Source organism: Cynocephalus volans, chromosome 1 (genome assembly GCF_027409185.1).
Source record: "Cynocephalus volans isolate mCynVol1 chromosome 1, mCynVol1.pri, whole genome shotgun sequence".
Lineage (NCBI taxonomy): Eukaryota > Metazoa > Chordata > Mammalia > Dermoptera > Cynocephalidae > Cynocephalus > Cynocephalus volans.
In genome coordinates, this window is record NC_084460.1 from 120,702,331 (window position 1) to 120,715,237 (window position 12,907).

General features: G+C 39.7%; 1 protein-coding gene across 1 annotated transcript in view; it reads left to right on the forward strand.

Moving 5' to 3' along the window:
* Positions 1-12,619, forward strand: part of SLC12A8 (solute carrier family 12 member 8) — a 146,760-nt gene extending 134,141 nt beyond the window's left edge. The window contains exons 10-13 of the mRNA XM_063108737.1: positions 2,204-2,301; positions 2,849-2,966; positions 9,091-9,151; positions 12,457-12,619. Of these exons, the coding sequence (XP_062964807.1) occupies positions 2,204-2,301; positions 2,849-2,966; positions 9,091-9,151; positions 12,457-12,619 (440 nt within the window). The remainder of the gene's footprint in view (positions 1-2,203; positions 2,302-2,848; positions 2,967-9,090; positions 9,152-12,456) is intronic.
* Positions 12,620-12,907: the final 288 nt, after the last annotated feature.

Consider the following 12,907-nt stretch of genomic DNA (forward strand, 5'->3'; position numbering starts at 1 on the left):
GGGGTGGGAGGCAGGGCACAAGTAGAAGAGGGGCCTGAGGTGGGAGTGGGGACTGTGCACCTGCTGTAAAAGGAGGGAAGGCAGAATAGAGTGTACAGATGCCAGGGGCTTGGCAGATTTGGTGATGAAAGGATATAAAAGTTCTCTTTGGAGAGGACAGTTGTTAATTTGTTATGTCAGAGAGTAGGAGAATGAGTTGACTAGATGTAAGACTGCTGAGGAATGCTGAAGCATGGAAGCATGTGTGTGTGTAAGGGAATGCTGATGGCTCTGGACCGTGGAGCCTAAGCTAGGTAAGAGGGTAGTGAGAATAGGAGGTAGGTGATGGTAAGCAAAAACATACCAGGGCAAATCAACTAAAGGTCCTTCTGTGGACTATGAATAGTTGGAATAAGGATCAGCAGAGCAAATGAGCTATAAAATTTTTTTTTTTTTTTAAAGGAGATGATGGGCTGAGAGTAGATTGCTTAGAATCATGATTTAGGAAGTGTAAGGTTACTGGCAATGACAAGCCTCAAATGTGGTTAAGGGAATTGGTGGTTGAGGTGAGTGAAAGGTGAGATTGTTGGAATGAGGATTTCAATGACCTGAGAGAGCAGGGCATTGAATGAGTTGTTTATGTAGAAGTCTGCACGAAGTCACCAAAAATAATGATGGGGTGGTGACAGAGAGAATTATGGTGAGTCAGGCACTGAAATCCTTAACAAGAGAGGGGAGAGACAAAGAAGTTGGTAAGGACTATAATGATAAGGGGTAGGGTGTGAAATGGTGTGATGGCATATTCTTTGGAGGGGCAAGGTCATAAAGCCACAGTGACCAGAGAGGATAGAAGACTTGGACTAGGAATGCTTATTGAGTCCCAGCTCCGTGCCAAGCCCTAGGTTCAAGACAGATATAGACCCTGCCCCCATAAAGCGTATAGTCCAGTAGGCATAGAAACACATAACTAAATACACAGCTACAAATAATTGTAAGTGGATGAAGAAAGGAAATGGGTTGTAGGAAATATTAATGGTGTGAGAGAATAAATTTAGATTTTGTTGGGGAGGCTGATTTCTCTGAGAAACTGATATTTGAGCTCAGACCTGAGGGATGAATAGGAGTTGGACTGGCAGAGGGCTAGGGGATCCATGAGAAGTGGATCCCCGCTGAACTCCAGGAACCAACACATAAAATGTGGTGGAGGTGGGGAAGAAGAGTAGTGTATGAGACAGGATCTGGACACAGAGAGAGGAGGCAAGAGCTGGGGAGAGGAGATGGCACCTTCAAAGTAGTTTGGCTGAAGCAGAAAGTTGGTATTGGAGAGTAGAGAAAGGGCTAATTAGGGAGCTGTCAATTGTATTTCCAGAGCAACAAATTATAAAGGTTGAGAACACCTGAAGATTTAGTGTTGCCGTGAAGTATAAACATATAGCAAAGTTAATGCAACATATTATTTGTTTGAGTCACTGTTATGGTATTCATGATGATTAGACCACATTGTTAAACAATCTATATGCATTTCATGGTTAAATGGAGCATTTCTGGAATCAGCTGTAACTGGGATGGTAGAGCTGAATAGAACATGACACGGCTCTGAGAAGCTCTGAGAAGCTCTGATGTGCCCAAAATCCATGAAGGGTGAGGTGGGACCATACATTTATTTATTGCTAAGCCTGCTTTCTCCTCAGCCACCTCAACTGCCGGAGGAAGGAATCAGAAGACGTACTCTCCCTCCCTTCCTCTCCTTCATCAGCTTCTAATCTATAAGACCAGGCTAACCTGAGTTGACCTCCAGAGTCACAAGGTAGCAAAGACCATCCCACAGTAGGAAAAAGCCAACGTGGCCCCGCAGTCCCAGTGGTCACATCAGGGAACCTGGAAGTCCAGATGTCATATTCCCCACTCTACCCCCTTACATCTGAAAAACAGGAGAGGAGATCTGAGCTTTCCAGCTCCCGCAGACAACAGATCTGGACAGACGTGCTATGAGTTTTAGAGGAGCGTCCTTCTCCACTCTGACCCTCCTTTTTTTCTCAGATCCTTGGCTGGTGGGAGGCCACAGGCACACCTTTCTTCCGTCTCCAAGAGCAAGTGCTAGGAGTTGTCTTTGAGGCTGAGTTACAAAGGTGGGGAAGAGGAGCTCATAGATATTTGCCTATAAAAATAGAAGAGAGTTTGGTAGTAAATTTATAACCAAAGATTTGGCTAATTTATCTTTTAGATTTTTCCCTGAAGTCCAGGCTCCAGGAACAAGATGTCCAGTGGAGACCAACTTCTTTCTCCACCCGCATGTGCAACCCCTGGGTCTCCTTGTTGGGGGTGAGTAATTTTATTTTGATCTCAATTGTCCTTGAGACATAATTCAGGTGGAGACATGTGTGATCTTGGGGGAAGAGGAAGGAAAGCAGGAGGATTTAATTAGCAGCGATGTGATTTAATTGCCTGATATTTTAGAATTTCAATGAGACTATATGTGGCAAGATTACACTTAATAAACCACTTGCCGCCAATGATTTAATTTTTAAGTAATTAATTATCTCTGATAACCTCTGGGTTACTAAATTTCTAGGTGTACCAAATTAGCATAATTTCATCCTAATTTGTTTCCTGTAGAAAGGACTGGGTCAAGGAGCTAGGATAGAATGTGTATTTATTGATAGTTTTGATTAAAGCGTTGCTTTCAAAGTGTGTCTTCCCAAATATCTACTTAAGTTAGGTTTTTTTAATTATGAGTGAGCTTCAATTACTTTTACAGTGGTCAGAAGTTGATGAGAGAAACTATTGTTTATTAAAGCCCTAGCTGTGGGGCTTACTTACCAAGTAGAGAACCATTAGGTAACTTGCTCTTTCTACTCTGTTTCCACAGGCTGTTGGGTCCCTTCTCATCATGCTTGTAATCCAGTGGGTCTATACTCTGGTTAACATGGGTGTTGCTGCCATTGTGTATTTCTACATTGGCCGGGCCAGTCCAGGGCTTTACCTTGGTAAGCAGCACAGCCATTTTGCTACTGCTCCTCTTATTCTCCTTAGCATTTATTGAAAAAAACATTTTGAACACCAATTAAGTGTCAACACTGATTCAGATGTGAATCCTGTTTTCATATAGCTTACAGTCTAGGAAGAGAAATATGTAAATGATAACAAGTGAAAAATACTAACAACGTATTGTCAGATTCATAAGACATGTACAAGTAAAATGTGTGACAACACTAGCACAAGGGCAAGGAGGGATGAAATGGAAGTAATCTAGTATCACTTGGAGGTAGAGCATGGTAAGTGTAAGATGTATAGTATGTATACCCTAAAGCAGCCACTAAAATAATGTAATAAAGAATTATAGCTAATAAGCCAATAAAGGAGATAAACTTGAATGACAAAGTACTAGAATCAAAATAAAGTAGAAAAAAATAAAAAGGAAAAGAAGGCAGAAAAGAGGAAAAAGATAATAAAGGACATGTGAGACAAGCAAAAATCAAATAGCAAGATGTTTTATATTAACCTAGCCACTAAATATAGGTGGTCTAAACACCCCCAATTAAATGGCAAAGGATAAAAAAATCATTATCCAACTATGTGCTGCCTATAAGAAATCTCTTTTAAATATAAAAGCACATCGCTTCTCGGCCTTTTGGCTAAGATCAAGTGTAAATATAAAAGCACAAGTAAGTTAAAAGTAAAAGGATGGAAAAAGATATACCAGGCTCACATTAATCAAGAATGAGAGCTGGAGTGGCTGTTTAACATCAGACAAAGTAGATTTCAGAAGAAAGAATATTACTAGGGATAAAGAGGGTCATTTCATACAGAGAAAAATTCATCATGAAGACATAATAAATCATAGCATTTATGCATTTAACAGCTTTGAAATACATGAAGCAAAACCTGATAAAACTGTGAGAAGAAATAGAAAAGTTCACAGTCATAGCCAGAGATTTCAACATCTCTCTTCCAACAATTGATAAAACAAGTAGTCAAAAAGTCAGTAAGACTATAGAAGATTTGAATAACACTGTCAGCAAAACTGGCCTGATTGACATTTATAGAAACACTCCACCCAACAACAGCAGAATATACATTCTGTTCAAGTGTACATAAAACATTTACCAGAATAGACCATATTCTAGGACATAAAAATGTTTCAGTAAATTTAAAAGTATTCAAGTCAATTTGAGAATAAAGTATCTCCTCTGACCAAAGGGGGAGGTAATTAGAAATAAATAACGGGCTGGCCCATGGCTCACTTGGGAGATAACACCAAGGCCAAGGGTTCAGATCCCTATATAGGGATGGCCGGTTAGCTCACTTGGGAGAGTGTGGTGCTGACAACACCAGGTCAAGGGTTAAGATCACCTTACCCTTACCAGTCATCTTTAAAAAAAAAAAGGAAAGAAATAACAGTAAGATATTAGAAAGTCCCTAAATATTTAAAAACTAAAGAATACTAAATAACACTAAGTAAATAACCCATGGTTCAAAGAAGAAAGCAGAAGTGAAATTATAAGGTATTTTGAACTGCATGGAAATAAAAATGCAAAATATCAAAATTGTAGGATGTAGTTAACCCAATACACAAGGGAAATTTATGAGTATAACATCAAATGCTTATATTAGAAAAGAAGAATGTTCTCAAGTCAGTGACCCCAGCTACCAACTTAAGAAACTAAAAAAAATAAGAGCAGATGAAACCCAGTGGAACAAAAAACTGGTTATGTGAGAAGATCAATAAAATTGATAAACCTTTAGCCAGATTGATCAGAATAAAAGAAGGCACAAATTACCAATACCAGGAATGAGTGTGACGATATCACTACAGATACTACAGCTATTAAAAGGAAAATAAAGTAATATTATAAACAGCTTTATGCCAATAAATTTGACAACTTAGATGAACAAAATTTTAACAAAATGAATCCAGTGGTATATAAAAATGATGATATGAGCACATCATGACCAAGTGGGTTTATCCCAGGAATGCAAGATTGATTTAACATTTGAAATTAATCAGTGTAATTCACCATATTTACAGATGAGAAAAGGAAAACTGCAAAATATTTCTGAGAAGAAATCAAAGAGTAAATTAAAGAAATAAATGAACAACATATACTATGTTCATGAATTGGAAGACTCAATATTCATAAGATGTTAATCATCCCCAAATTGTTATATAGATACAACACAATCCCAGTAAAGATCTCAGCTGCCTTTTTTGTAGAAATTGGCAAGCAGATTCTAAAATATTTATGGAAATGCAGAGAACCTAGAATAGCCCAACCAACCTTGTAAAAGAAAGACAAAGTTGAAAGACTTGCACTTTCTGGTTTCAAGACTAATTTTAAAGCCAAAGTCACCAAGATAAGCATGGTTTGGAACAAGGTAGACAAATGAATCATGGACAGGATAGAGGGTTTGGACTTACACATATATGGCCCATTTATTTTCAGAAAAATGTGCAAAGACAATTTGGTGGGGGGAAAAGAAGTCTTTTGAACAAATGACACTGGAACAATTAGAAATCTATATGCAAAAAGCAAACATCAACCCAAATATCATACCATCTGAAAATAACTTAAAATGGATACTAGAACTAAATGTGAAACCTAAAACTATAAAATTTCTGAAAGAAAATGGAGGAGAAAACCTTTGTGACTGTGAGGTAGGCAAAGATTTCTTTGATACAACAACAAAAGCAGGAAAAGCATTGACAACATTGACATCATCAAATTTAAGGACTTCTGATCTTCAAAAACACTGGTGAAGGAATGCAATCGCAAGCCACAGACTGTGAGAAAATATTAGCAAGTCACATATCTGATGAAGGATTTGTATCCAGAGCATATAGAAACTCTCAAAACTCAATAAGAAAAGAATACCAAAAACAAAAAACAAAAATGTGTAAACGTTTTAAATAGACTTATTCAAAGAAGGTAAATGAATGGTAAATAAACACATGAAAAGATGCTCAACATCATTAGTCATTAGGGAAATGCAATTTAAAACCACCGTATGATACTACGACATACCTATTAGAGTGACTAAAATTTAAAATCCTGTCCGTACCAAGTGGTGGCAAGGGCATGAAGCAACTAAAACTATCATATACTCTGGTGGGAATGTAAAATGATACAACCAGTTTGTAAAAGTTGGCAGTTTATTAAAATGTTAAATGTGTACCTACTATATGATCCAGCTATTGTATTCCTAGATATTTACCCTAGAGCACTGAAAGCATATGATCATACACAAATATGTATATGAATATTCATAGCAGATTAATTTGTAATAGCCCAAAACTGGACACAACTCAAATGTCCATCAAGAGGTGACAATAAATAAATGATTGTATATCTATAGAGTGGAATGTACTCAGTAATAAAGGATCAGCTATTGATACATGGATGAATCTCAAAATAATTATGCTGAGTGAAGGAAACCAGACAGAAAGGGTGCATAGTATATTATTATAGAAATATATCATTATTGGAAATGCAAACTAATCTATAATGATAGCAGATTGGTGGTTGCTTTTGGATAGGGTGGGGTGGGGATGCATGAAGGAGGTCTTATGAAGTGGCTTATGGAAATTTTTGGAGGTGATGGGTATCTTTATTATCTTGCTTGTGTGATGGTTTCACAGTATATACGTCAACACAGACCAAATTATAGCCTTTAAATACACACAGTTTGTTTTGAAAATGTACCCGGTATTTGTTTTAATCAGTTATGGTAAAACACAGACCCAGAAATGACTGTCATGAAGGAAGAAGTTTATACTCACAGATCTCTAGAAGCAAGAGGCACGGTGTGCCACACAGGGCCATACGGGGAAGCACCAGGACCAGTTGGGGGGGTGGTAGGCAGAAGTAAAATACCGCATGTTCTGACACGTATGTGGGAGCTAAGAAGGTTGATCACATAGGAGCAGAGAGTAGAATGGCAGTTACCAGAGGCTGGGAAGGGCGGCGAGAGTGGGATAGTGAGAGGTCGGTGAACTGATACGGAAGTGCGGCTGGACGGGAGGAATAGTGTCTAGTGTCCTGTAGCACTGGAGGCAGACTATAGTGAATAGCAATTTGCTGTATACTTTCAATTAACTAGAAGAGAGGATTTTGAATGTTCCCAACACAAATAAGAAATGTTTGAGGTAATGGAATAAAATGAGTGGTTTTCAGGGCTTCGGGGAGGAGGGTAGAACACAGGATTTTTAGGGCAGCAAAACTATTCTGTATGATACTGTGATTGTTTGTACATGACACTATGCATTTGACAAAACCCATGAAATGTACAACACAAAGAGGGAACGCTAATGTAAGATTGAGTTAATAGTAATATGTCAATATTGGTTCATAATTGTAACAAATGTGGGCTAGCTGGTTAGCTCAGTTGGGTAGAGCATGGTGCTGATAACACCAAGTTCAAGGGTTCAGATCCACTTATGGGCCAGTGTCCAAAATAAATAAATAAATAAATAACAAATATACCATACTAATGTAACATGTTAACAATAGGAGAAATTGTGTTCGGGGGGGAGATATGGGAACTATCTGTACTTTCCACTCAATTACCCTGTAAACCTAAAACAGCTATAAAAATAGTCTATTACTTAGAAAAAAAATCTAAAATTACAAAACTTCTAGGAAAAAAAACATACTAAAACCTCAGCAAAGCTGGTTTTTTTTTTTAAAGGAAAAAAATAGTAATACTAAGAAGAGGTTCTTATATTAGCTAATTTCATGGATAGAATTTACTTTAATTAACATAGTGATCACATCAGTGATTGCTTCTAAATTTCTTAAAAAATAGTTTGATCTTAAGGTTTAAATATTTTCCAGAAATTTATTCACAGGCAAGTAAGAAATCAAATTTCTGGCCAATGCCTACCTAAAGTTGAGGTAATTTAGAATCTAAATGACCACACCATAAATAGGGTTGGTTAATAAAGAGTTTATTTTCTTCCGTCTGACAATCTCAAAGTATATTAGGAATCTTCTCTTCACAGTTGCAGATATTAATGCAAATCTAAAATTTATCCTCCCTTTAACCATAAGAACCCTAAATGATACTGAATGAACACATTGTCAGTTGCATACTGTTGGATTAACCAAGACTCTAAGATAAGCCTCTTAAAATAGTGCTAACTTCCTGATCATATATTGAACATTACCTAAGGAATCAATTTTTAACTATATGTCTGCCACATATATGCATATATAATTTAGAAAAGATTTTCTAAAATTACATTGATCTGTTTTTCTAAAGTTATATATAATTTATTATGCAAGATTTTTTTAAAAACCCACACCAAAGGAGGGATAGGTTTTTTTAAAAAGATTGGTAAACCCTATTTAAATCAGTGTGTCTGATACCAGGATTATTTGGCCAGTATCAACAACAATCTCACTTCAAATTTCAGCTCTAACATTTCTACATGGTGAGCTATTTGATTCACTTAACACCTGTCGAAAACTTCCTAAGTGCCAGATCCTGTAAGGTACTGTGAAGGTTACAGGATGAAAAAGGCATGTTCCCTATTCACAAAGAGTGTATGGTCTAGCAGAGGATTTTATAGCATGCGATCAACACATACCAGTGTGCATCTAAGAAAAAATATTACCAATATTTAAATTCCTAAGACTGAAGTTAGCAAGTCCTTTGATTTTCTTCTTTGTAACATTTTATCTAGTTTCTTTCTTGGGATTTTGGAGTTTAGAAATAAATTTTTGGAAACTACACATAGGTACACAGTCCTTAGGAGGCTTCTGTCAGGGAGTATTATGGTGAATGTTGTTTGGTTAGACTGAAAAAGGAAAAAATATTGTGTGAGTGTGTATTTTTCTGAATTTTATTTTAACATTTACTTCTACATTTTTGTGGAGTACAGTATTATTTCAATATATGTATATACTGCACAATGCTTCACTTAGGGTAGATAGCATAGTTTTGTATCCTTTAGTCCACAACGTGTGTGTGCTAATTCTGTGTGTGTGTGTGTGTGTGTGTGTGTGTGTGTGTGTGTGTGTGTCGGGGGTATACATTCACCCTATTAAATCTGGGGTTCTAGATGCATATGTAGAGCCTTCATAAATATTTATGTATATGTCTTCCTCGCAGGATCAGCCTCCAACTTCAGCTTCTTCCAGTGGATGAAGTCTCTTCTGATCCCTTCCTGCAGGTCTGTGCCAATTCAGGGCCAATATCAGGATGGATGAGTGTCCCAGAGTTCTGGGAGGTGCTAAGGGTGTCCCATTCCAGCTGGGCTTGGGCCTGAATTGTGGCATGGGAGCCTGACCCTGGGGAACTTCCAGGAGACTGAGAATGTGCTCCTCGCTGCCTGCCACCACACCTGACCCCCAGCTTCAGCTCACTGCAAGCTTCCTCTGGCTCATGTCCTCTTCCCGTCTTATCCTCAGTCGTCACAAACAGAGGCTTTGTTTAGAATCTGATTACTGGAGTGAGAGGTCAAGAGAGCTCCTCTCAGTGGGTTCACAGTCTAAGACACATTAGCATCAACATGTAATCACAGGCAGGATTAAGCTCTAAGGGAAATGTAAAGCCAAGGACTCACATTCTTCCGTCTCAAGTCAGAGGCAATTGACATGACTGTTGGTGACAGTGCAGAGCCAAGTACAGAAATAAAGCTGAGATCCTGGATGATTTCTGTGGGACCTCCAGGTTCGGATACACGGGGAGAGGAAATCAACTTTCACGGGAGACAGGAGAAGGCGGAATGTTTCATGTGTGCCCCGCTCTGTTTCCTTCTCCTACACTCCTGCAAAGCCAATGCTTCCTCACCTATTAAGGCCTCAGGATTCTGGGGAATTACTCGCACCCTCCCGGCCCCTTCCAGTATCAGTGAGGAGCCAAAGCTGCAGGCTGGGAAAGTCCAGGCAGAACCCAACCAAGTGTTTATTTGGTTTCATTTTGTTGGTGTGTGTTTGATACTGTAGATGTCTGGGTCGCACTAGTCAATATTTCCACCTCCCATGTCCAGACATTGCTAATGGATTGGGGGACCCTTTCCCATTGATCCCCGATATAAGTTCAGAATTGTTTTTTCTCACTTTTTAAAAATTGTGGCAAAATATATATAACATAAAATTTACCATCTTAACCATTTTAAGTGCACAGTTCAGTGGTGTTAGTCCCTGTCGCATAGTTATGCAGCCACCACCACCATCCCTCTCTGGAACACTTTCATCTCCCCCAGCTGAAACTGCACCATTAATCAGTAACTCCCCTTTCCCCAGGATCCTTTCTCAGACAACTCTTCACAAGCACAACCAGTCCATTCAGGTTGGCACAAGAAATGAAACCTTGCCCCCAGACCTAGGGAGGATGAAGAAAAAGAGCAGGGCCTGAAGAAACCAGCAGGGAGGGTGCGCCCCGGGAGGACTCCCTGCTCGCTGCCAGCGCAGGCTGGGCCACACGTCCTGTGTGGAGCTACAGGAAGGGTGGGGTGACCGCTCTGCCTCCCATTCAGTCTGAAGCCCAGGGTTGGGTGATGCAGCTCACAGCACACCTGCACTGATCTCTTTCCCTACAGCCTCGTCCTGAGGGAGAGTAGAGTTTAAGTGGAGATGGATTCTGTGTTGAAGCTGCCTAAGGTTCTGGAGCTGCAGGTGGTGTGGGTGATAACATTTGACCTTGTCTGATTTATGGGAATATTTTTAGTCATTTTCAGTTTTAAAGCCTAAAATGGCCATGGGAGGTTATCACTCCTTACCTTGCGCTCTGAATTCCTGGGATTTCACCTCGAGGTCACTGCGGTGCTATGTAGAAAGAAGAATGTGTTAGGAGGAGATTATTCTTAGAAAAGGGCAGTGCTCTGGTTGGAATGGAACTCGGTCCACGCCATCACAGCACAGGCGTCAGGCTCCGTGGGCTAGTGACGTGATGTGAAGGCCTCAGCCAGGTCAGCGTCACCCCCCCGGCCTCACCATGGCTACTGGGCAATATTTTCTAATGGTTATTCAGGAGGATGAAAGGACCAAGAAAAGCTGATTCATCTAAAAATAGAAATTGGTAGCCGTGTTTTCTATTTAGTTGTTTTGAGTTTTCCACCCAACTACAGCCCCCAAAGCTCTTCAAAATCAAAGAAGAATGTAGAGAGTGTTTGGGCAGAAGAATTTGTTACCTCCACTGTTACACCTGCAATTCCCAGTAACTACGTAAGGTTAAGCTTGACCTTGACGAGGCTTTCTTTCCTGAAGCCCTAGCATTGGTCCAGGGGAAGATTCTTAAACCACTGTAGACTAAAAAGTCAAGTATATTATTTCCCTGAACTCAGAAGAATGTAATGGTTTCACCTAAGAGGAAAAATGCATTGGCAAGAATATTTACATGTTGAGTGGTATGGATTTTTTGTTACTTCCTAGCCTTCCTTTTTGAAAATTTAATCTTGTATAGAAGTTAATTCAGTTCTCAGAAACCCTGAACCTATATAATTTGGATATGTTCTCAACGAGCGACTGGCTGCAATGCCTTAGCCACATGATCCAAACGTCTGTAGCAGGACATTCTGCCAGAGAGTCAACTGAAGCTTTCTGCTTAAGTTTCACAGATTTATAAGATTAGATATCTACCTTTTTACAACTCTCAAATATATTCCTTATCTAAACAATTGAACCTTACTGCTAGTAAAGTATATGATTGTTTTAAAGTGAAATTTTACAGAGGAAATCCATGCCTAACTTATGACTTAAGGACTTAATAGAGATTAGAAATTGAAAGAAACCTGGGAAGATGAGAAAATGGAGGTATAAGGAGGAAAAGAGGTTTCCTGAGGCCACTAAGCTGGTTAGGGAGAGAGCTGCGACTGTATCTGTCTTCTGTAGCTGCCCTGACTGCTGTCCAAGCTTCCCTTCCTCCCTGCTGCTTCTAGCACTTTCCCCCTGCGTATCTAACATTTCCTTACCAGTTTATTCCATCTCAAACTGTATGCAGAAACTCCAGTAACAGTGGACTTGCCCTCTGTTTTCAAGCCGCCCCGGTATCAAAAGCCTTTGTAAGTTTATATCTTAGCTGCTTGCTATGTAAACCTTAGCTCTGGAAATCATTTCTCATGCAATTTTCCTTTCAGTGAATCAAAGAGAAGGTTTCTCTTTCCATTCTTCACAATTTTCCAGCCTCTCCCTTCCATTATTTCATTTGACAAAAAAGCAAAGAAAACCCCCAACAGGACACCATTAGGAAGGCAAAATTCTCTTTGTGGGTTATCTCCTGTCACGTGGGTACCGTTTTATACTTTTCTACTTAAGTCGGGTAAATATCACTCTCTCTCCTTATTTGATACCTAGTATTTCTCATTCTTTGAGTTCATAAACTCTTGTATATGTTGCTTTCAATGATTATGTTTTCAACACATGTTAAATAATGAGTACAACTGACATTTTTGCAAAGAAGTTCTCTATCCTGAGTAGACTCCGCTGTTCATCTCCACTTCTTCTCTCGCCGTCCTCTGTGTCTCTCTCACTGAAGGAGCATGCGGTCCCACCAGGAGCAGATTGTTCTGGCACCATCCCTGGCTAGGGTTGACATGGCGATGACTCAGCTCACCCAGGAGAACGCAGACTTTGCCACTCGGGATCGCTACCACCACTCCTCCCGCGTGAGTCGGGAGCAGCTGATGCCTCAGTACTAGAAGCAGCATGGGGTCCTCCTTTTTTGGAGCTGTCCTGTGCACATTGGACCCAAATCTGAAACCTTTGTGGAGCTGCTTCTCTTTAGTAAGAAACGCAGGCGCCATCCTTCCCTGCTGCTTTGGACAGTGGAAATCTGCATTCTGGTCTGGAGTACCGCGTCTGACCCAGGGTGACATTAGGAATGGCCTGGCCTCTGCAACACGGCGTCCTGTCTGAAGAGCTCCACATGGGACACCATCAGATGTGGAGAACCAAAACCAGATGACTTGTTCTGACGGCCACAATAA